Genomic DNA, 25,995 nt, shown 5'->3' on the forward strand with positions numbered 1-25,995 from the left:
GAAAAAAAACCCAATAAATGATTTTGTTACGAAAAGTATGTGAACCATAAGTTAATTAATTTGGGTTATACTTAAATATGGAGCGAGTGATTTCATTCGACTCACGAATCACAAGAAACGCGAGTATTTGGAAAGCTATAAGAGTGTAAGAGAGAGAGAGGGAGGAGTTGGTGGTGTCTCGTACTCTTATCCGTTAGCGATGAATTTGGCGGTGTCAGCGTTGGGAGGGTGGAGGCTCTCGAATGGGGCAATGTTTCTGTTTATGGGAGGCGAAGGTTCGGGAACGCGAGTGGGACATGGGAGAGTGTGGACTCGGACTCGGACCAAGGTTAGCGGAGTGAGGTGGAACGGGCCGGTGCCGCTAAACGACGACGTTCTGGAGAAGGAAGTGGTTTTCGAGCAGTGCGTGACGCGGAGCCTCTCTCCGGCGCTGACATTGGAGGAGGCGCTGGAGAAGATGAACGAGGCTCTGGAAGCGCTGAAGCTGAAGAGGCCTTCTTCTTGCACGGGGTTCCTTAGGTTTCAGGTGGCGCTCCCTCCGAGTCCCAAGGCCTTCGCTTTGTTCTGCTCTCAACCACACTCCTCCTCCGTCTTCCCTCTCATTTATGTTTCCAAGAACAGCGACGCTGACTTCAAATCTCTCTGTGTCAATGAAACCCGCGGTGTTTGCGCCATCGGTGCTGCTGTTTCCTTCGCTCCTTCAAACTACCACACTTTCGTCAACAGGTCTCTCTCTCTCTCTCTCGCTCGCTCTTTCTGTCTATTTGGTCTCTCAATTCAATTCAGTGCGAATTCGATTCACGGCCGTGTTAGGTAATGTGTGTGTGGTGATGGACAGGTACATATCGTCTGAGTCAACCGATATAGTGGCCTATGGTTTTATGGATGTGAATTTGGATGGTAACGTGAGTCACCAGGAAGGTTCTTTTTGCTTTTTCATCCCTCAGGTAAAGGTTTGAGCTCTAATTGCTATTACTTTAATATAATATTGTGTTTGGACGAAGAATTTTATTAGAAATTTATAGTGTGTTTGGATGAAGAATGTAAATAGAGTAATTCATTTATTTGAAGAATTTCAAATTTTATGAGGTGAAATACCTTATTTGGATGGAGAATTTATAAGGAATTTGAAATTCAAGTATTTGTGAAATTCCTTGAAATAGTAGAATTTTAAATTCTCTCAAAAAAGTAAGAATTTGAAATTCTTTATATTTTCTTTTCTTATTTCACTTATATATTTTATCTTATCCAGTGTTTAAAAAACCGGACCGAACCGGCCGGTCGGACCGGTTGGACCGGGAACCGGTGGTCCAGCCGGTCCGAACCTTAAGTTGGATCGGTTATGCAGTCGACCCGTTTCAAACCGGATTGAACCGGTCAATTTTCCGGTTCAACCGGTGAACCGGTGGGTCAAACCGGTTCAACCACTTTTTTTTTTTTATAAATTTTTTTTAAGGGACCATAAACCACAAAAATAATAATGAAAATTGAATCTTTTAATGGAAGAACAAAGATTCTTATTAAATATAACAATGACTACTTGTTCTAATGTATTTGTTTATATAATATACAACTTAAATAACTTTTATAGTATATTATTAATTTTATTATATATTTAATAATATAATATATATGTAGATATTACATATATTATTTTGTAATATCAATTGCAAACATATTATATATGTACATATTATTTATATTTTTAATTTGTATTAATATACAGTTTAACATGTAATTTTTTATATATTTTTTACAAAATAAAAATAAAAATAATTTTAAATAAGATAGAAAAATTGAAATTTAAAATAAGATATGAATTTATTAAAATTTATAAGTATAAAATATATTTAATATGAATATTTTTTTAATAAAAATAAATAAAAACCGAGTCATGCGGTTCAACTAGTGACCCACCGGTTCAACCTTTGACCCACTGACCCAGTACCTTAACCGGTTCGATGACCGGTCCGGTTTTTAAAACTATGATCTTATCTCTTATTTTTTCATGTTTTTAATTATTAAATATTCAAAAATATTTTTAAAATTATTAAATATTATCTAATATTAATTTTTAAAATTATTATAAATATTTACAAATTAGCTAATATTTATTTTTATAAAATTTAATTTAAAAATATCAACATATAAATATATTTTTAAAATCAATTTTACCATGGTGGAATCAAATTATCATATCCAACCCAAGAATTTAAATTTTGAGAAATTTGAATTGATTTATCCAAACAAAATATTTTAAAAGTGTGTTTGGATGAGGAATTTTACAAATTCAAGAAATTTAAATTCTTGGTATTTGAATTACTTTGATTTCAATTTCTATCATTCTTAAAATATTTTGTTTGGATGAGTCAATTCAAATTTTTTAAATTTTAAATTGTTAGGTTGAATATGATAATTTGATTCCATCATAGTAAAATTGATTTTAAAAATATATTTATATGTTGAGATTTTTAAATTAAATTTTATAAAAATAAATATTAATCCATTTTTAAATATTTAATAATTTTAAAAATTAATATTAGATAATATTTAATAATTTTAAAAATTAATATAAGATAATATTTAATAATTTTAAAAATATTTTTGAATATCCAATAATTAAAATAATGAAGAGATAAGATAAAATATATAGGTGAAATAAGAAAAACAAATATGAGGAATTTCAAATTCTCCCATTTTTGAGAGAATTTGAAATTCTACTATTTTAAGGAAATTTACAAATGCTTGGATTTCAAATTCTTTGTAAATTCCTCATCCAAACAAAGCATTTCACCTCAAAGAATTTGAAATTCTTCAAATAAATGAATTACCCTATATAAATTCCTCATCCAAACACATTAAAGTAATTCAAATACTAAGAATTTAAAATTCCTTGAATTTGTAAAATTCCTCATCCAAACACACCATTAAGGAATTTGAATTACCTTGTCTTTAAATTTTTTGTTTGAACCAGTCAATTTACATTTATTAAATTTTACATTTCTAGTTTAGATAGGACAATTTGATTTCCATGAGTAAAATTTATTTTAGACACGAATGTATGTGTGTATATATATACACATTTATATATATTGAAATTTTAAAATTAAATTTTAGAAATTTAAATATTATCTAATTTTAAGTATTAAAAATTTTATAAATTAATATTAGATAATATTTAATAATTTAAAAATAATTTAAATATTTAATAATTAAAAATTATTATTATTTTTTATGTCGACTTTGAAAGAGGGTAGTGGGAAGTAAGAAAAAGAAAGAGAAAAAGAATTTCAAGTTTTTGGAAAAATTTGAAATTATACAATTTTTAGAAATTTCACTGATGCTTGAATTTTAATTTTGTTGTAATCCAAACAAAACATTTTATCTCAAAGTATTTGAAATTCTTCAAAAAATTTAATTACTTCATTAAAATTCCTCATCCAAACACACTCTAAAGACTTGATTGGATAAATTTCTCCAGAAACACTTATAGATAAGAAAAAAAAATAAAATTAGTTTTTTCAAAAAAATTAGCTCATGCTTAAGCCAACTTGTAGAAGCTTTCTTGTACTGGCTTCTCCAAAAACATTTTTTTTAACTTATACATTATGTAGAAGCAAATTTCAATTTTCTTTCTTGTTTTCTTCTCCCAAGTGTTTATGGAGAAATTTATTGACTCAGACCCTAAATTGATAACTGTATCTTGCTTTATTTTTCCTCATACATGATACATGTATTCTTATCATCCCATTGTTGTAATATTGTTTGCTGCTCCCATTTCGTACTGTAAATTTTATCATGACAGATTGAGTTAGATGAGCTGGAAAGTGGTTCCATTCTGACAATGACACTCGCATGGGATGACTTTTCCCTCTCTACTTTTCGAGAAGCCCATCATTTGCTTGAAGTTTCTCTAGGCCAGGTGCCTGACACGCCTCTATGATATTTTTTAGGTTTTTGTTTTGTTTATTTACCTATACCATTATTGTACTAATTTAATATAACCAAGCCTTTGGGGTCTTGTTAATGACCAACTAAAAGCTTAAGTAATTAGGTATAGTTCATGAATGGATTTTGCATACAGCACACCTTCACACTTAAAAGTCTGACTCGAAATATGAATAGTGCATAGGTCTATTCTACCATGTCTTGAAATTAAACTTCTTTTAGAATAATGGGGACAGTAAGGATTGAATTCCTGACCACTGGTTCAGAGAAGCTTTGCTAGCTTGTCAGTGACCAACACTCCTGAAAGAAGCTTTTTAGCAAAAGGTTCGTGAATATTTTTTTACATTACAATCTTAAGATACCAACTTTAATGAACAATGCTTCGAGATGAGACAAGTACAGAGGGGAATCTTTCATTATGGTTTGGATTGGCCTTTCTCTTTGTTTCATATAATTTAGAGGATCCTTTTCTTCTTCTCGTGTTCTGAAAAAATAAATGCAAATAAAAATATCAACCCCCTCCTATATTTAGGCTTGATGTTATATTTCCTACTCTGTAGGTTATGCGTCATGTATGGTCCACTATTGACACATGGAAATTCAAATGCACTAGAGCTGCCCTCGGCAAACTCAATTTGGTAGAGGACAAATCTATTTCAAGGGTATAAGCTCATTTCTTTCCTAATATGTAAGTTTTACATGCAACAACTAGTAGTTCCTTAAAGGGTAGGAGAAAAAATGAAAAGAAAATATTTTTAGACAGACAATTTTCTGTTTTAGATTTGTTTTTCTTTGGGCCTTTTATTAGGTCTTTGGGTTCAGTTTGAGTTGAAAGAGAAGATCTTTATTAATTTGTTTCATGCTAATTTCATTCTTCTCTTCCCCTATTACAGAGATACATTTTTTCCTAAAACAGGTAACTATGAAAATAAGTAAATATAAAAGAAATAAGAAAAGATCATATCAAATCTCCTAAAATCATATCAAATCTCCTAAAATAATATCAAACCTATTTATGAAATAGGTAGAGGTTAGGACAACTTCTCTCCAAAAAGTGTTAGGAACAAACATTTAGAAGAGTAAGTGATGGAGAACTTGTAGTGTGTGGTCTCCTCTTATGGTCCTCCATCAGTAAGGCTCTGGTAACTTTTAGGAGATGACGATTTTTCCTTTTTGCAACCGCATTTTTTTGAGAGGTATTAACACACATAAGTTCATGTACAATACCATTATCAGTGATAAATTTAGACAAATCATGATTTAAATAGTCTGTACCATTATCAGATCTTATTCTTTTTATGGACTTACCAAATTGATTTTTAAGAAGATGGAAGAAGTTGATAAATATTTGACCAACCTCAGATTTGTTTTTCATTAGGTATGTCCATGTTACCCGTGTATAGTCATCAATAAATGTCACAAACCATTTGGCATCAGAGATAGATTCCACCACGGGTCCCTACACATCATAATGAATTAAATCAAATGGGAAAGAGCTCTTATTACCACTAATTGGAAAAGAAGAACAATGGTGTTTAGATAATTGACATAAATCATAATTGAATGATTCAACCGAAATTTTTGAAAGCAAATATGACAACATAGATTTAATAAGACTAAAAGGAGGATGTCAAAGTTTCTTATGTTGAAGCCATATTTGAGAAGTGGCCCAAGTATTGGCCTTCGCATGGTGGCTTGAGGTAGATTCCTTGTTCTTGTCATCATTCCTTTCCTACTTTAGGAAGTATAACCCACCTTGTACTTTAGCAATTAAAATCGTCTTCCCCGTGACCAAGTCTTGAAAAGAATGATGAGAGTGATAAAATGTTACTGAACAATTCAAGTTTGTAGTGAGCTTTTTTATGGAAATAAGACTATTAGCCAATTTTGGGATATGTAAGGCATTATTCAAAACAATAGAGGACTAAAGTTGAATGCTGCCAAATCTAATAATGGGTACATTATCTCCATTAGCAACCAAGGTTATCAATAGCGGATAACGGTCTATGGCGGTGAAGCCGAAAATCCTTTATAATTCTATGGCGGACGCCATGGCGGCCTATGGTGGACAATATATATATATATATATATATATATATATTTATATACAAAAAAACAACAAAATAAATAACAAGCAACAAAACTAAATTAAAAGCAACATAATATCAACTTAAATACTTAAATATCATAACAACAATACCATAATTCATTAAGTCTCAACATAATTAATTAAAACACAACAAAAAACATAGAAAAACAATAGTACTAGAAGCATTTTGCTAATCTAATCATCCTCCTCCTCATCATCATTCTCCTCCTCTTCCTCAATGTAATCATTCTCTTCATTGAATACCAAAGGGGCATAGCCTTCAACTTCTTCACCTTCTGAATTGGCAAAGTTAATATTTGGCAATTCTTCCTTTAATTCCTCACTAATATCTTCTGAATCTTCTTCAACAACTTCAACCACTTTTCCTTTTCCTTTCCTATTTGAAGAAGACACTGCTTTGCCATTTTTAGAAACTTTTTGAGATGATGCTCCTTCCCCACTTGGAGGTTGCTTCCTTTTGTTACGCCTAGTATACATTAGAGGCTCTCCAACCCCTGAAACATCATAAACTTGATTCCAAGTGGATAATTTCCACCAAAAACTCTCTCATCTAGAGTTTCAACTTCATCATCATCATCCCCATCCATCTCTCCAAACAGCCATTCATTACATTCATCAATATCCTTAAGGCTATTGGGATCAACTTCATCCTTAAGGTTGTATCTTCGCATGAGTGCTTGATTATACTTATCATAGACCAAGTCATGTAATTTTTTATGATCAAGCCTATTCCGCCTCTTATTATGAATATGCAACATTAAGTTAAATAATTAAGCAAACATTTTAAAATATTTGGAACTAATAAGACTCTTCAAAAGCAAATTAATTACTTGTTCAAAGACGCTCCAATTACGTTCACAACCGAATGAACTACAAGTCAAGCTCAATATCCTTATGGCTAGTTGTTGCAAATTGGGGGTTGATGAACCATATAGTCTTCACCATTGAGCTATAAAGTCAAAAGAAAGTGTGTTAAACACGGAACAATTAATAGAATTGAAGTTTAAAGCTCTTGAAGGTTTAGTTTCTAACCCGGTGAAACCTTTTTTCTCATTGCTATAGCAAGCTCAGTCCCAAACAATTCTCCTGCAACTTTATAAGTGTGTAGCTCCATCATGATTTTTTGCTCCACTTGGAAATCTCCTACCAACTTATTCATGCTTACATAAAACTCTCTTATAATCTCACTATCAAATTCCATTTGAGGATTGTCATAAAACATCTCTGGATTCAAAAAATGACCAGCTGCATGTAATAGGCGATGAAGCTGAACATCCCATCTTCTATCAACAATTTCAAACAAGGCTTTATATTTGGTCTCATTGTTATCGAAAGACTTCATAATAGCCTCCTTTGCCTTATCCATAGCTTCATATATATAGCCCATAGCTGGCTTTTTCTCACCATCAATAAGCCTAAGTACTTTTACAAGAGGCGCCATGACTTTAAGTATGTACACTACATTCCTCCAAAAAGAAGGCATTAAAACAGTTTTACATGCTTCTCTTCCTTTTGCTTCCTTTGATAACTTGTTTGAATTCCATTCATCCGAAACAAACATCTTTCGTAAATTTGATTTTTCTTGGTGGATCCTTTCCAAAGAAAGAAAAGATGTTGCAAATTGAGTCACCGCATGCCTCACTAGCTCCTTTTTGTTTGTATAAAACCTTAACAAACTTAGGGTGCTTGAATGGCTATAAATGAAGCCAACAAGAGAAATTGTTTGCTGAATTATTTTTTTGATATTGGGAAGCTTCCCAATGTCCTCCAACATTAAATCTATGCAATGGGCTGCACATGGAGTCCAAAATATTTTCTTCCTTTTTACCTCCAACAACTTGCCAGCAAGAACATAATTACTCCGATTGTTCGTGATGACTTGGACAACTTTTTCCTCCCCAATATCCTCTACAATAGAGTCTATTAATTCAAATAACTTCTCTCTGGTCTGCACAAAATTAGACCCATCAACAGATTTGATGAACATTGTCCTTACAAAAGAGTTCACCAAAAAATTAATAATGCATCTTTGCTTCTTGTCCGTCCAAGCATCTGACATGATGGAACATCCAAAACTAGCCAAATGTTCCTTTTGACTCTTCATCAATTTTTCAGTATACCCCATCTCTTTTTGGAGAAGTGGAACTCTTATCTCATGATAAGATGGAGGTTGCAAATGCGGTCCAAAAGACCCAATAGCTGCAACCATGTCATGAAAGCTCTCCAATTTGACCATGTTAAAAGATAGTCCAGCTTGATACCAAAACCGGGCTATATATTGGTGGACCCTTGCTGTAGCTTCCTTGTCACAACTCTCCCTTATACTTATTTGCTTCAATTTCTCCTTCTTGTTTTTTGCAATTATTGTTTCCGGACGTTTACAAAAAAGGTCAATAGGCCCCTTTTTCATAGCAACCTTCTTTCTTTCATTGGCCCCAAGTGTCTCAACTTCTAATTCTCTTAAATCTCCCACCAATGTATAATCTTCACTACCAAGAGTCACATCTTCCATTACTCTTTGGCATGATTCACTTTCTTTCTTCTTATTTTTCTCAATTGCCCACAACTCATCTTTAATATCAAATCTCCTAAGGTATTTTTATTTACAACAGTCTGTTATCTGACCCTCTGTTTTGTTCACTCTTCTATAAACTGCTGACTCATCACAATTGTAGCTAATTCCAATACTCTGTAATACAGTTAATCTTTCAGTTAGATTCAGTTACATCTCTTTTGCTCTTACTCTGAAATTCAATATGGTATCAAGAGCTGGTTGTGAACCCTAATGAGTTGAGTTAGATTCAGTTACATTTCTTTCTCTCTTTCGCTAAAATTCAACATGCTATCAAGAGCTGGGTGCAAACCCAAATGAGCTTTGAGTTAGATTCAGTTAGATGTCTTTCTCTCTCTCTCTGAACTTCAACACTATATATCCTTCCTTTCATTCATTTTTGAATTTTGAAGTTGGTAAGTGGTTCAATTTTAATGTTGAATGTTTTCCTTTATTATCTTTCCTTTTTTTTTTTTTTTTTGTTAATTTGCATAATGCTCCTATTCCAATATTTTTCTACAGCAACAAGTATTTCTTGATCCGACACTAGCTTGCTCTAAGTTGCTGATTGCCAAGTTTGTTGACTTTTTGTTGTTTATTTGCTGATGTACATGAATTTCTAGGTTTACATGTATGCCATTGCACCAAGAGGTAGAGAAAGTGTGGACAACATCATGGAACTGGTATTCTATTTTTCCAGTACATTTTTCATCCTTTATATTTTCACTTTTTCTTTCATTAATTTGAAATTTATGTTTTTTCCCATCCGTGTATGTTTCTTCTCTCTGCTGCATAATTGAACATTTCTAATTTCATTCACTTCTATTGCAGAGAGAGTCTCCATCTTCCAGTCAATTTTGTGTCAGGCTATCAGCATCCCTTGTTGTTTCAAGTAATATGGTATATTGTTATTTTGGACAGGATATAATACTTGATCTCTTATCTGGATAGAGTCAGAGTTAGTTAGGAAAATCCAACAAATTTATTATGAACAACAAAAATATAAGGGAGAAAAACTTGGGATTGGAAAACCTTCTAATCAGATATAAATTGGATAGATTCAAAAATAAGGTTCATTTGCTTCAAAACTGAAAAATACCTATTATCCCAAAAGCTTAAGCTTAGGTGATGGTGCATAAATGGTTCTCTACTTTCTATTTCCGCTCTAATGTGCTCTCTCACACAAGATCCCTTTGGGCTTGAATCATGGACGGTACACATTCCCACCTTGTACTGAAATTCAACATTTTATTAAACGAATGAAGACAACAAAGATTGAACACAAGACCACTTAACCATAGAGGCTTTGATACATGTTATGTTAGGTGAAGGACTCATGAATTATTAATACTTTTTTGTTACAGCTCTAAGAAAAACACTAATTCAAATTAAACTTAAAAAATTGTTAATTTTTTTTTTTGCAGGAGGATTGACTTTTTATTTATAGGAGGTCTATGCACTTTATCATATTTAGCAATGACTGTTTAATTTAGCTAAATATGAGAAAGAATAAAAAGGAAAAAAAGAGTTTGGAAAATTTTGGAGTAGGAGAAAGCGAACTTAGAGTTGGGTTTTTTTTTTTATAAGAACATGTTTTATCTCAATTCAATTACGAATTTAAGATACAAACAGGTTTTTTTAGAATTTAAATGATAACCGAATGGTTACATTACATTTACATCTAAAACCCAGCTCCATTGCGCCTAGATATTTAGCTTTTGAAGGTTGCCAAACACTTTCTTAAGCTTTTGGGAGATTTGATTGCTTTACCATAAAAGAAACCAGAAAATTATTCATTAGCCGAGTTATTTAGTTGTTTCTTAATGCTATATCAGATTGATTTGTTTTATTCTATTTTGCAGTGCATTGAGGATTTATTTTAATAATGTTATAATTAGAAATTTTGACTGAAGTTTGTCCATTTTATGCTTCTCTCGTATTGTCAGCTGGATCATGCCAATGAATTATCACCCTCATTGAAAGAAAGTGCCAATATTAACGCTGTTTGGGCATCGCTTATTGTTGAAGAATGCACAAGACTTGGTTTGATGGTAAGATGATTTGATAAATTATTATACATGTGATATGCCAACATTAATGCAAGTTTCTGATTTATTCTTGCTTTTAGTATTTTTGTATTGCTCCTGGATCTAGATCTTCCCCACTTGCTGTTGCTGCTGCAAGTCACAAATTAATCACATGTATTTCATGCTTTGATGAGCGTTCACTTGCATTTCATGCTGTTGGATATGGAAGAGGATCTCACATTCCAGCAGTAATCATAACATCATCAGGCACTGCAGTTTCCAACCTTCTTCCTGCTGTAAGTTTCATTAATATTGCTCATTGGCATGGATTTCTTTATTGTCATAAATTTATTTATTATGTTGAATGTGCAATGATTTATTAATTTTATTCCAGTGATTTTTTTGTTGTTAAAAGAGAGAAATAGGGAACTCATTTTCTGATTATGCTTGAGTGTATTTATCCACACAGCAAAATGATCTTATTTATTATGATAGTGTTTACAAAGATAATAAATGACATCAACTATTTCCAAGACAACAATTAAAAATACCACAACTTCCTAAGATACATTGAACAAAGAAACTAGGAAGAGTAACAATCATTAAATACTCCTATTTCCAACAGTAACAATCATTATATACTCCTATTTCCAACACTCCCCCTCAAGTTGGAGAATAAATATTTTCCATTCCCAGCTTGCATATTATTCTCTCAAAATCTGGACAGCGCAAGCCTTTAGTAAGAATATCTGCAAGTTGTCTTTGTGAAGGTACATATGGAGTACAAATCAAACCACTATCAAGCTTTTCTTTGATAAAATGCCTATCCACTTCAATGTGTTTGGTTCGATCATGTTGAACAGGATTATGAGCTATGTTGATTGCTGACTTATTATCACAAGAGTTTCATTGGTCCATCCCATGTAATCTTCAAGTCTTCTAGGATAATTTTCAACCATAGTAGTTCACTGCCATAGCCCGAAATTCAGCTTCAGCACTAGATCTAGCAACAACATTTTGCTTTTTACTTCTCCATGTTACTAAGTTTCCCCCAAGAAATGTGCAATATCCCGTAGTAGATCTCCTATCAATAATTGATCCTGCATAGTCAGCATTAGTGTAGGCTTCAAGACTTGTATTTCCATTTCTTTTATATAAAATTCCTCTTCCTGGAGTCCCCTTGAGGTACTGCAGAATTCTGTATGTGGCATGCAAATGAACTTCTCTTGGACAATGCATAAATTGGCTGACCAAACTTACAGCAAATGCAATATCTAGCCTTGTGTGAGACAAGTAAATTAATTTTCCAACCAAACGTTGATACATCTTCTTATCCACTGTTGCACTATCGTTTGAGTTTCCTAATTTGAGATTTGTGTCCATGGGAGTACTCATAGGTTTACAAGCTGCCATGCCTGTCTCCTTCAGTAAATCTGTGATATATTTTTGTTGAGATATGAAAATGCCTTTCTTAGAGTGAGACACTTCAATTCCGAAAAAATATTTCAATTTCCCATTACTTAAAATATTATCTAAATTATAATAATAATTAATAATAAAGAGAAGTTACTTTCTAAAAAAAAAAGTAGTGAAGTAAAAGGCCTCTTAACCAAATCAAAAGATAAAATAAAACTTGGCCCATTTGACCCAACTTTTCTAACCCTAATCATTTATCCTGCAACCCTTCTAATGGTGAGACTCAAGCCGTCGCCGCTGCCTTCCCTCTTAGAAGAAAACAGGTCTGCAGATGCCGGTGAAGACAGAGCCGCTGTCAGAGAAGACAATCGACGGAGAAGACAAATCGACGGAGATTCGTCGGAGAAGAAGACAGATCGGCACTTTCCCTCTCTTTTATGCTTTTTTTTTTCTTCTAAAAAAACTATTTTTTTAGGGTTTCCAGAATCGGGTCTCGCATGATCTGACCCGGTTTTGAGGCGCGACCCGTTGTTTCAAAATCGTGCGATTTAGTCCAGAATTGCGATTTTTCGATTCATGCCACGATACGCACGATTCACATTCGATTCTTGATCAACAACGAGACGACTTGCGATTCGAATCGCGGAACCTTGGAATCGTATCGTATCGTACGATACGAATCGCGATACATCCGATACTTACTACCATGGGTTAGATCATAAGAATTTAACTCAAGAGTTGGAAGGGTTGAAGTTTCAAACTGACTCTCCTTATCTTCCCAAAGACTCTCCCCCTGAAGATAAGGCTGTGAAAAATAATTTTGTTCCTCATGAAAGGTGACATCCCGAGATATAAAGAATTTCTTTGAAGGAGGATAAACTTGAATCTGAATAATTTTCATGTTATTGAATTGATAGATACAATAAAATAAATAGGCATAAAACATAATCAATCCCTAAAGTTTAGGGATTTAGATAAAACTGACTAAGGAAACTAAACTAGAAATTAGAAGAGGATAAACTAGTATATCTAAACTATATCTTATAGAATTATCTTAACACTCCCCCTCAAGCTGGAGCATATATATCATATGCATCTAGCTTGTTACATATATATGTTATCCTAGGACCTCGTAAAGATTTAGTAAAGATATCTGCAAGTTGATCCTTGGAGCAAACTGAGGAGGTGTTGATGATATCGGAGAGGATCTTTTCTCTGATGAAATGGCAGTCAACCTCTATATGCTTTGTTCTCTCATGAAAAACTGGATTAGAGGAGAGATATAAAACTGTCTGGTTATCACAAACTAGTTCCATATGACCAACCTTGCAAAACTGCAACTCTTGAATTAAGAATTTTAGCCACAAGAGCTCAGATGTGGTGTGAGCCATAGCACGGTATTCTGCTTCTGTACTTGATCGTGTAACAACACTTTGCTTTTTATTCTTCCATGAGACAAGATTACCACCCATGAAGACACAATAGCCTGATGTTGATCGTCTATCACTTGCATCACCTGCCCAATCTGCATCTGAATATCCAACAATGTCTGTATGTCCTCTATCATTGTAAACAAGTCCTTTTCCTGGAGATCTTTTGATGTATCTAAGGATTCGAACAACTGCATGCCAATGACTCTCACAGGGAGAGTTAAGAAACTAACTTACAACACTCACAGGAAAAGATATATCAGGTCTGGTCATGGTGAGATAATTCAATTTTTTCACTAATCTCCGATATCTCCCTGGGTCAGGATAAGGCTCCCCCTGATTAGGCATAAGGTTCATATTGGGATCCATGGGAGTGTCAACTGGCTTACAATCTGTAAGTCCGGTCTCTTTTAGAATATCAAGGGCATATTTTCTCTGAGAAATAGCAATACCGGACTTTGACTGAGCGACCTCAATCCCAAGGAAATAACGTAGGGGACCTAAATCCTTAGTTTGAAAGTGTTTAAATAAATGTTGCTTCAGAGCCTTGATGCCCTCCTGATCATCACCTGTAATCACAATATCATCTACATAAACAACAAGATAGATAAATCTATGTGTCAATGAGCGTCTAAAGAAGACAGAGTGGTCTGCCTCGCAGCGGATCATTCCAAATTCCTGTATAACTTTGCTAAACTGACCAAACCAAGCACGGGATGATTGTTTGAGTCCATACAAGGACTTTTGTAATTTGCATACAAGACCAGACCCCCCTTGAGCAACAAACCCGGGAGGTTGATCCATATAAATCTCCTCCTCCAAATCACCATGTAAGAAGGTATTTTTGATGTCTAATTGAAACAAAGGCCAATGCCTCATAGCAGCCATGGCTAGGAAGAGACGAACTGAGGCCATCTTTGCAACTGGAGAGAAAGTGTCGCTATAATCCAAACCATATACTTGCGTGTATCCTTTAGCCACAAGACGAGCTTTCAATCTATCCACTTGTCCATCAAGGCCCACTTTAACATTAAATATCCACCGACAACCAACAACAGATTTTCCAGGTGGAGGTGGGACAAGTACCCAAGTGTGGTTGGAGTCTAAAGCTGTCATCTCATCAATCATTGCTTGTCGCCATCCTGGATGGGTTAAGGCCTCCCGTACTGTCTTGGGAATGGTAATAGAGGAAATAGCAGAGACAAAAGCATAATAGGTAGGAGACAAATGATGATATGAAAGAAAGTTATAAATAGGATGAGGATTACAAGTAGAACGACTACCTTTACGAAGAGCAATGGGCAAGTCAACTAAGGTAGGTGGGACCGGGGTAGGTGAGGAGACTGAAGCAAGAGTAGAATCACATGGCTCAATTGTAGAATCATTGGGAGGAACAACAGTATGTGATCGACGCTCATAGGTTATCCCAAATCGGTGTAGAGGATTGTCAGACCCTGGTAGTGTGGGAGGATCTGGTACCTCTAAAGTAGCAGGTGTGGTAGGAGGCACGCTATGATCAAAATGAGGAATAGGCAATACCTGAGAGAGGAGATCTGACTCAACCGGAGAGACATCTGTGGCAATAAAATATGGTGTATCTTCAAAGAAAATGACATCTGCACTGGTGTAAAATCGATGCGTAGCAGGAGAGTAACAACGGTACCCCTTTTGGACACGGGAGTATCCTAAGAACACACATTTGACGTCCTGAGAAAAGATCATGGACAAAACAAGTACAACTAAAGACACGAGGATGAACAGAGTAAAGGGGATCCAATGGGTATAATAGGGAATGAGGTACTTGATCATTCAAGACAGACAATGGCATTCGATTTATTAGATACCCTGCAGTGAGGACAGCATCGCCCCACAACTTTGGGGGTGCATTGGCATTCAATAAAAGAGTACGAGCAGTGTCCACAATATGTCTATGTTTTCGCTCAGCTACACCATTTTGTTGAGGTGTATGAGGGCAACTAGATTGATGTAGAATGCCATGAGAAGCCATAAATGATTTGAAGCAATTTGAAAAATATTCTTTAGCATTATCGCTTCGTAAAATCCGAATTACTTTGCCAAATTGAGTTTTGATCTCCGAATAGAAACTTAGGAAAATATTGAATAACTCAGAACGATTTTTCATAAAAAATATCCAAGTACATCTAGAAAAATCATCAATAAAGGTGATGTAATACCTATGCCCCAAAAGAGAAGGAACACAACTAGGACCCCAAACATCAGAATGAATAACATCAAAAGGAGACATAGCTCGACTATTAACACTATTAGGAAAAAAAGCTCTAACATGCTTTCCTAATTGACACGACTCACACTCTAAAGACTCTAACTGTGAGAGATGAGGTACCATTTTCTTTAATTTATTCAAGCTTGGATGACCCAGGCGACGGTGGATTAAACCAGGAGACTTAATAGATGCACATATGGTAGAGGTAGAAGGTTGAAGGTAGTAGAGACCATGTGATTCAGATCCGGCTCTAATCGTCTGTCCCGTACTCTGGTCCTGTATCAAGAAAGAATCAGAAGTGAAGGTTATGACACAGTTTAGTGATCGAGTCAACTTACTCATAGAAATCAAATTAAAGGGACATCCAGGAACTAGTAAAACAGATTTTAATGGTAGTGATGGAAGAGGTGATATTTGACCAATACCAGTGGCTTGGACTTTTGACCCATCTGCAAGAGTGATATGATGTGGAGTTTTAGGCGATGATAGGTTACGGAAAAGGGAGACATTACCAGTTAGGTGATCAGAAGCACCGGAGTCCAAAACCTATGGTCCAATAGACGTAGAATGAGAGAGACAGACTGTAGAATTACCAGTATGAGCAACAGTGATGGAGGAAGGGGCCTGTTTAGTCGCCTTTAGTTGAAGATACTCTTTGTAATCATCGGCAGATAATGTGATTGGATTGTTGCTCTTGGGTTCAATCTTGACTTCTAGAGTCGAAGTCGGAGATTGAGCCACTTTAGCTGTCTTGCTCGGAAAGTCATGCAAGGAATAACACATGTCTTGTGTATGCCCATCTCTTTGGCAGTAGGTACAATAGAGGTTTCCTCTACCCCCTTTACCACGAACACAACCTTGACCACGCCCTCGACTTCCACGGTCAGTTGAACTAGGGATAAAAGAAGAGGGTGTGCCATTCTTGGAAATCTCTGCCATGAAGAGAAAAAGGAGAACAACAAAAAACACCTCCAAACAATCCCGAAAGACCTCCGAGACAGCAACCAAACAGTCTCGAAATTCCGTGGCAGCACCCAAACAACCATGAAATTCCAAGCAACAACCAAACGACCACCTACAGTGTGACCCACAACCTAAAAAGGGTCAAAACAAGAAGAGGGAGGGCCGGCGAGTCCAACGGTGCAAACGGCGTCGCAAACGGAGGCCTGGAGGGCGGCGCGTGAACCCCACGCGCCGGCGAGCTTTTCTGACAAAAACCGCGCGTGAGAGTGCGTGAGACATCGGTCTGGAGGCGACTCACGACGGAAAGGCCGATCGGCGACCTCTGAACACTCAGGTGGTGTCAACTCCGACAAAATTCGAAAAACCCTAGATGCCTTGGTGGCGGCTGGGTTAGGGTTTCCAAACCAGGAGCAGAATGCTCTGATACCAACTTGAATCTGAATAATTTTCAAGTTATTGAATTGGTGGATACAATTATATAAATAGGCATAAAACATAATTAATCCCTAAAGTTTAGGGATTTAGGTAAAACTGACTAAGGAAACTAAACTAGAAATTAGGAGAGGATAAACTAGTATATCTAAATTATATCTTATAGAATTATAAAGAATTTCTTTGAAGGAGGATAATAATGCTTATACCCCTTTTGAGTATAGGAGTATCCAACAAAGACACATTTTAGAGCCCTAGGATCAAGTTTGCCCCGATCTGGACCATGAACATGGACAAATGCGACACACCCAAAGACCTTTGGTACAAGGTTGCTAGAGGTGGACATGTTAGGATAGAAACAAGAAAGTTCATCCGTAGGGCTCCTAAATCCCAAGATTCTCACACGCTTGTGTTTTGCGATTTCACACACATCACATTGAAGACAATCAATTTTTATTCCAAAAAACAAAGATGGAAACATAACTTTGATGGTTTCAAACGATGGATGTCCAAGCCAATAATGAAAGAGTAAAATTTGTTCTTTTTTCGACAATAAATATTTTGACATGAGAGAATGAGACTGGTTTTTTTTTGAAATGGACAAACATGGCAAAGACCATTCCTTTCTCTAGCACATCCAATCGTCCTCCCGGATTCCTTGTCCTGGAATACACAACAATTATTATTAAACACAACATTACAAGAAATGTCATTTGTAAGTTTTTGCACTAAGATAAGATTTGTGAACAAGATTCCTTGTCCTCAAATTGCCTTGTATCACGTTTTTTTCCCTTATGGTTAACGTTGACTAGTAGGGGCTCAATACTAAGATAATACATCATTCTTTCTTTTCTTTCTGAATCTTCTTTGATCACTAGTCGAATCTATTGACTGGCATCATAGCTGGTTACGAATCTGAGGTGATCAAGAATGGAGAAGAAAATGGAGACTCGAATGGAACATCTCAAATTTAGAAGAAATAATATCTTATTATTTTAATCATGAGATACATCAGATATATATATATATATATACATGAGTTTATTGCCTATTTTAGGAAATAAGGACAGCCTATTCTAGGGAACAAATCCATGTAATTGTGGGATTGTTATTGTAGTAATAGTAGCAAGATACAACAAATATACATAATTAAAATACAGTAGGAATACTTGAAAAAAAGGAACAGAATATTATTTGAATAATATTTGAATTGCTTGATTATTGAGAGTCTGTACAAAATATATTTATATAGACTACTAGTCTCCTAATTAAGGAAATATTCAAATAAAATCTGTATAAATCAAATCAGCCAAATCTGTCCTAATTACAGAACAAATCTCCTAATTATTATAGAACAAATCTGGAACAAATCTCCTAATTATTATAGAACAAATCTGGAACAAATCTCCTAATTAATATAGAACAAATCTATCACAAATCTGTCCTAATTACATTTTACAGCACTGCCCCTCAAGCTGGTGAATGTATATCTATCATTCCCAGCTTGCAAGTAAGATTTTTAAACTGCTCTGTTGGAAGTCCCTTAGTGAACATGTCTGCCAACTGCAATCTTGAAGGAATGTACTCGGTGGCTATAAGACCGCTGTCCAATTTTTCCTTAATGAAATGTCGGTCTATCTCTATGTGCTTTGTCCGATCATGTTGAACTGGATTGTGCGCAATGCTGATGGCTGATTTATTATCACAAACCAATCTCATAGGAGCTTCATACTTTATTTTGAGGTCATCAAGTATTATCTTCATCCATAACACTTCACAAACCCCTTGTGCCATAGCTCTAAATTCTGCCTCTGCACTTGATCTTGCAACCACATTTTGCTTCTTGCTCCTCCATGTCACCAAATTTCCACCCAAGAACATGCAATATCCTGTGGTGGACCTCCTATCAACAACTGATCTTGCATAGTCAGCATCAGTATACACTTCCATGGATAAGTTCCCCTCCTTTTTAAATAGCAATCCTTTCCCCGGAGAAGCCTTCAAGTACTGAATAATTCTATTTACTGCTTGCAAGTGTCTTTCTTTTGGATCATGCATGAACTGACTAACCACACTAACCGCATAGGCTATGTCTGGTCTGGTGTGGGATAAATAGATGAGCTTTCCCACAAGTCTCTGGTACTGTGTCTTATCCAACTTCGGGCTTTCCTCATCATTCCCAATCCTATGATTTTGCTCTATGGGTGCTCCAGTGGTCTTACAGCCCAACTTACCAGTCTCTTTAAGAAGATCAAGAATGTATTTCCTTTGAGAAATAAAGATACCTTGTTTGGAGTATGCAACTTCTATCCCAAGGAAGTACTTTAGCTTACCGAGATGCTTCATTTCAAATTGAGCAGCCAACTTCTCCCTCAGATTCTGTTTTTCCTTCTCATTGTCACCTGCAATAATCATATCATCCACATAGACTAAAAGTAGAATGAGTTTTCCGTCTTGTGAATGTTTTATGAAGAGAGTATGGTCACCTTGGCTTTGTTTGTACCCCAAAGATACCATGGCCTGAGTGAACCTCCCAAACCAGGCCCGAGGTGATTGTTTAAGGCCATACAAGGCTTTCTTTAATTTGCAAACCTTACTCCCTCCACCAGCAACACCATATCCAGGTGGAAGTTCCATGTATACTTCTTCATCTAAGCTTCCATGCAGGAAGGCATTTTTAACATCAAACTGATGCATCTCCCAACCAAAGTGTGCTGCCAAGGAGAGGATAATTCTGACTGTATTCATTTTTGCCACTGGAGCAAAAGTCTCGTCATAATCAATCCCATAGGTTTGGGTGTATCCTTTTGCAACCAGCCTCGCTTTATACCTGTCTAGTGAGCCATCAGAGCGATACTTAACTGTGTATATCCACCGACAACCCACTGCTTTCTTATCCTTTGGTCTATCTAAAATCTCCCAAGTCTCATTCCTTTCTAATGCACCCATTTCATCGTTCATGGCTTGAACCCAGTTCTTATCCTTTAAGGCTTCTTGTACTGATGTAGGGATTATGATAGAATCAATAGCTGAAATAAAACTTTGGTGCTGCATAGAAAGATTTTTAGTAGACACAAATTGGGATATAGGATATCTAGCACAAGATCTTTTTCCTTTTCTTAGGGCAATTGGTAAATTATCTGGGTTAAGATCACAAGAGATATTTAAGGTGTCTTCAAGATCATGAGTTCTTACCTCTGGTTTGGACAATTGAAGTTGCTGTTCGAGCAGGTCGGGTTTTTCTCTTCGCTGATATTGAATCCCAAAACGTCTAACTTCATTATTCTGCATTGGTTCAGGGTCTTTGTCATCATAAGAGTGGAATCTTGCAACAAAGGAATAGATGACAACTCAAGGAACTTAGCTTCTTCTAGATTACTCTCCCCCAGACGCTGAGTACTACTGAAGAAAGATTCTGTTTCATGAAATGTGACATCCTTGGAGACATAGACACGACGACTTTGGGGGTGATAACATTTGTATCCCTTTTTGTTTGAGGCATAACCTATGAAGACACATTTGATAGCCCGAGGATCTAACTTTCCTCGATGAGTGCTATGAACATGGACAAAAACAGAGCAACCAAAGACACGACTTTGAAGGCTAGTCATAATGGGTATAGAAGGATAGAATGAGGTCATGACTTGAACAGGGCTAACACCATCAAGAACATGAGAGGGCAATCTATTGATTAAATATGTGGCAGTGAGAACAACTTCCCCCCAGTAAGACTTAGGGACAGACATTTGAAAGAGTAATGCTCTAGTAACCTCAAGGAGATGACGATTTTTCCTTTCTGCAACCCCATTTTGTTGAGGGTGTCCACACAGGTTAACTCATGAATAACTCCTTTTTCTTTAAGGAAATTGGAGAGATTTTGATTTACATACTCTCTCCCATTATCAGAACGCAATCTCTTAATAGGACTTCCAAACTGTATTTGGACCATTTGGTAAAAATTAACAAACAGTTGGAAAACTTCAGACTTATCTTTCATGAGGAAAATCCAAGTAACTCGTGTACAGTCATCAATAAAAGAAACAAACCACTTGGCACCCGAAATATTAGAAGTAGATGCAGGCCCCCACACATCTGAATGAACAAGATCAAAAGGTTTTGAACTTTTATTATTACTGGGAAGAAAAACTATTCGATGATGTTTAGCAAATTGACAGACATCACAATGAAAGGACTCAATCGACACTTTTGTAAACAAAAAAGGGAATAATGACTTAAGGACACTAAAAGGAGGATGCCCAAGACGCCTGTGTTGAAGCCATATCTGGGAGGAAGACCAAGATTCTGAACTCATCTGATGACTGGATGTGAGTCCCTTTTGTTTGGTGAACTCATCTGGGAGGAAGTGTTGTTGAATATAGGGAGAAATTTGAGAAGAATTCAGGTCTTCTCATGATTTGAGATGCAAATTATTTGAAAGACATTTTCTTGAATGGCCGTAAAGAGGGGGTTAAAGTTACGGTTGCAGCAACTTAGTTCTTTGAAAGAAATTATGGATTTAGCTCTCTTGATTGAATCCATAAACTCCACCTTGAAGGAGGAGGTGGGAGGACCATCAAATGTCTCAAACAAAGGAGGGTGGACCAGGAACATCTATGGTAGCAAGAGGGATGAAGGCCGAAGGTTGAATGATGTTAAAGTTGAAATAAAAATTATTGGAGTATAGTTTTACTCCTTTATTGTTATTTTCGGTTGTTATAGATATTTTCAGTTATTATAGATAATTAGGTTATTTTTCTGTTATTATAGATAATTAGGTTATTATAGACCAATCTCAATTGGCTCTATAAAAACCTGTCTTGTACTCTGTTTTCTAGAGTTAATCAATTACATTCTTTACCTATTGAAAATCTATACTCTTCTCTCGCCTCCTCTCTCTCTCTACCTCCACAATGAATTCTTCCCCACTACCACCGCCTCCTCCACCAATTCATGCCAACCCAGTCAACACCGTCCCGCCCAAGAATCCTCCCTCTAACTCCCATCCGTCTCTCACCTTCTCTCACACCATCTCCGAAAAGCTTGACACCAAGAACTATCTTCTTTGGTGTCAACAGGTTGAACCCGTCATCAAGGGTCACCGTCTTCACCATTATCTTGTCAACCCCCAAATTCCTCAAAAATTTGCAACGCTTGCTGACCGAGATGCTGGTCGCATCTCTGAATCCTATCTTGCCTGGGAACAGCAAGATCAATTACTACTCTCTTGGTTACAGTCCTCCATGTCTAAAGACATGCTTACACAAGTTATCGGTTGCAAGTCCTCCTTCCAGCTTTGGGACAAAATTCACTCATACTTCCACTCCCATATGAATGCCAAAGCCCACCAATTGCGCAATGAACTTCGCAGTACCACCCTCGAAAATCTGTCAATCTCTGAATATGTGCTTCGAATTCAAACCCTAGTTGATGCCCTCACAGCCATAGGCGACTGTTTCTCCAAAGGAACACCTTGATATCATTCTTGAAGGTCTTCCCGAAGAATACGAATCCACCGTGTCTCTCATCAGTAGCCGTTTTGACCTTCTAACCATAGATGAAGTCGAGACCTTGCTCCTTGGCCATGAATCCCGTCTTGACAAATTCAAGAAGAAAGCCGCTGCCTCCATTCATGTCACCACTGCCACCACTGAACCCAACCCGCCTGTCACGAACCCACAAGCACACCTTGCCCATCAAGACAATCAATCTGGCTTTTCTCATCGTCGAGGGGGTCGTACCAATTTTCGTGGTGGCCGTTTCTCCAATCGGGCAGGACGTGGTCGAGGCAGATTCGCTGGGTATCAATGTCAAGTCTGCCACAGGTATGGACATGTTGCCTCTGTTTGCTATTATCGTTTTGATGAAACCTATGTCCCATCCTCACCCCTTGAAGCACCCGCGTACCACTCCATCAACCAACATACAAACTCAGGCACGTGGTACAGCAATCAACCTGCTTCGTCTTCTCCTCATCAGAATGGAATTCTTGGACCTAGACCTCAATTTACTCCTCAAGTCCAATTCACCTCCACCCAGGCGCAACCTCAAGCCATGATTGCATCATCCTCTTCTTCAAGCAACAACAATTGGTATCCGGATTCTGGGGCATCAAATCATGTTACCAATGTTTCTCAAAATATTCATCAATTCACTCCTTTTGAAGGACCTGATCAAATCCATGTTGGCCATGGACAAGGGCTTCACATTAACTCCACAGGTGTTGCCACCTTTCATTCTCCAATCAACCCTAAGTTTCAATTCGCTCTAAACAATCTTCTATTTGTGCCCTCCATCACAAAAAATCTAATTAGTGTTAGTCAATTCTCCAAGGATAATTCTGTATATTTTGAATTTCACCCCCACATTTGCTTCCTCAAATCCCAGGACACTAAAGAAGTTCTTCTCCAAGGCTCGGTTGGTCCTGATGGCCTGTACAAGTTTCCTGCACTCCTTCCTACTCCCAGTACGCAATCTGTCCAGTAGGTGCAACCAGCCAGAACCTTTTCTGTCAATACTGCAGCAACAAGCTCTGTTTCCTTTGCCACTTGGCACTCTAGATTAGGACATCCTAATGTTGATGTAATGAAACATGTTTCCCGGAACTTCAACATTCAACTTGTGAACAATAATAAATCAAATTTCTGCACTCCTTGTTGTCTTGGAAAATCCCACAGATTACCTTCCAATCTGTCTAGAACTATTTACAATACACCCTTTGATTTAGTATACAGCGATTTGTGGGGACCTGCTCCAGTTACGTCAACCTGTGGATATCAATACTATGTCACTTTTGTTGATGCTCACACACGCTTTACGTGGATCTATCTTCTCAAATCTAAAGCTCAAACCTTTAACATTTTCAAACAGTTTCACAAGCATTGCAAACTGATTGGGGTGGTGAGTATCGTTCCTTCACTAATTATTTGAATGAAGTTGGAATTCAACACTGTCTAATCTGTCCACACACTCACCATCAGAATGGAGTTGTTGAAAGAAAACACAGGCACATTGTTGAACTTGGTCTCACGCTATTGGCTCAAGCTGAATTACCTATGCAATTTTGGGATCATGCCTTTCTCACTGCAGTTTATCTCATCAATAGACTCCCCTCCTCATCTATTCAAAATGCTGTTCCTTATCATAAACTCTTTCATCAACCACCAGATTATCTCTCTCTTAGAATCTTTGGTTGCTCTTGCTTTCCACATCTTCGGCCCAACAACAAACACAAACTTCAATTTCGATCCCAAGAATGTGTTTTTCTCGGTTATTCCACCTCTCACAAAGGTTACAAATGTCTTGCTGCTGATGGACGTCTCTACATCTCCAAAGATGTAGTGTTTAATGAAACTAAATTTCCCTACAAGGAACTTTTCTCCTCCTCCAAGGCTAGTGTCTGCCAACATCCTATTTCGGTCCCTCTTACTATAAATCCCACTCCCACACCCACTCATGAGACCAGACCCACCTCTCCCAATCCACCCGCAACCTCACCAAGCCTAACCTCTGATTCCTACAGCCCTAATACTGCTGCCCCGGGTACCTCTCCCTCTACTTTATCCATTCCAACATCCTCCAACCTTGAACCTTCCTCATCTCCTATCATTCACCCTCACAATGTGCACCCTATGACCACAAGAGCAAAAGATGGTATAGTTAAACCACGCCTACAACCCACCCTTTTATTAACTCAGGTTGAACCCAAAACCACCAAACAAGCCTTATCTAATCCTACCTGGTCTGCTGCCATGCAAATAGAATACAATGCTCTCCTTCACAATAACACCTGGTCTCTTGTTCCTCTTCCACCGCATCGCACTGCTATAGGCTGCAAGTGGGTCTTCCGGGTCAAAGAAAATCCTAATGGTACGGTCCAAAAGTACAAGGCACGCCTTGTTGCCAAAGGATTTAATCAACAATTTGGCTTTGACTATCATGAAACCTTCTCCCCTGTTATCAAACCCGTCACTGTCAGACTCATTCTCACCCTTGCCCTCACTCATCGTTGGCCCATTCAACAACTCGATGTTAACAATGCCTTCCTCAATGGAACACTAGAAGAAGAAGTCTACATGCAACAACCACCTGGATTTGAAGCTTCTGATAAAAATCTCGTCTGCAAACTTCACAAAGCCATCTATGGGCTCAAACAAGCACCTCGTGCTTGGTTTGACAAACTTAAATCAACTCTGCTGCGATTAAACTTTTATGCCAGCAAATGTGATCCATCACTGTTCATATACTCTCAGGGCAATAATGTCATCTACATTCTGGTGTATGTTGATGACATTATCATCACTGGAAATAATTCCACAATCCTTCATACGCTCGTCTCTCAACTTCATTCAATCTTCTCCCTCAAAGATCTCGGTGATCTTGATTTCTTTCTTGGCATTGAAGTAAAGTCTCAGCCTGATGGTTCTCTTATTCTTACTCAAAGTAAGTACATCCGTGACCTATTGAATCGTACTGACATGGAAGGCTCAAAACCTATTTCTTCTCCCATGATTTCTGGAAGCAAACTATCAAAAGCAGGCTCTGAAGATTTCTTGGATGCTTCTCTCTATCGTTCAGTTGTAGGTGCATTGCAATATGCTACCATTACAAGACCCGAAATTAGCTTCTCTGTAAACAAAGTCTGCCAGTTCATGTCCCATCCCCTTACAGATCATTGGGCAGCTGTCAAAAGAATTCTCAGGTATCTGAAGGGCACTACATCCTGGGGTCTTTGTCTACAACCTGCTTCTTCTCCTTCCTCTCTCTCGATCCATGCCTATTGTGATGCAGACTGTGTTAAGTGTGTAGTCTAAGTTCTAAAATTGAAGTAGTCCCACATTGTTTAGTTTAACTTACTTATTAAGTCCCACATCACT

General features: G+C 36.8%; 1 protein-coding gene across 7 annotated transcripts in view; it reads left to right on the forward strand.

Moving 5' to 3' along the window:
* Positions 1-46: 46 nt before the first annotated feature.
* PHYLLO (2-oxoglutarate decarboxylase/hydro-lyase/magnesium ion-binding protein) overlaps positions 47-25,995 on the forward strand; it is a 126,980-nt gene continuing 101,031 nt past the window's right edge. For 4 of the 7 annotated variants that reach the window (XM_083064570.1, XM_083064571.1, XM_083064575.1 and 1 more), the window contains exons 1-8: positions 47-726; positions 839-947; positions 3,806-3,922; positions 4,509-4,610; positions 9,233-9,292; positions 9,441-9,509; positions 10,556-10,660; positions 10,738-10,932. In XM_083064570.1, coding sequence (XP_082920696.1) covers positions 200-726; positions 839-947; positions 3,806-3,922; positions 4,509-4,610; positions 9,233-9,292; positions 9,441-9,509; positions 10,556-10,660; positions 10,738-10,932 — 1,284 coding nt within the window. In that variant the 5' untranslated portion in view covers positions 47-199. Of the gene's footprint in view, positions 727-838; positions 948-3,805; positions 3,923-4,026; positions 4,273-4,506; positions 4,637-9,232; positions 9,293-9,440; positions 9,510-10,555; positions 10,661-10,737; positions 10,933-25,995 lie in introns of those variants that run through there. The other 3 variants (XM_083064572.1, XM_083064573.1, XM_083064576.1) reach the window with 3 other exon arrangements.

This window comes from Cajanus cajan, chromosome 10, assembly GCF_000230855.2.
Source record: "Cajanus cajan strain Asha chromosome 10, NIPB_CcT2T_4, whole genome shotgun sequence".
In the NCBI taxonomy this organism is placed as follows: Eukaryota; Viridiplantae; Streptophyta; class Magnoliopsida; order Fabales; family Fabaceae; genus Cajanus; species Cajanus cajan.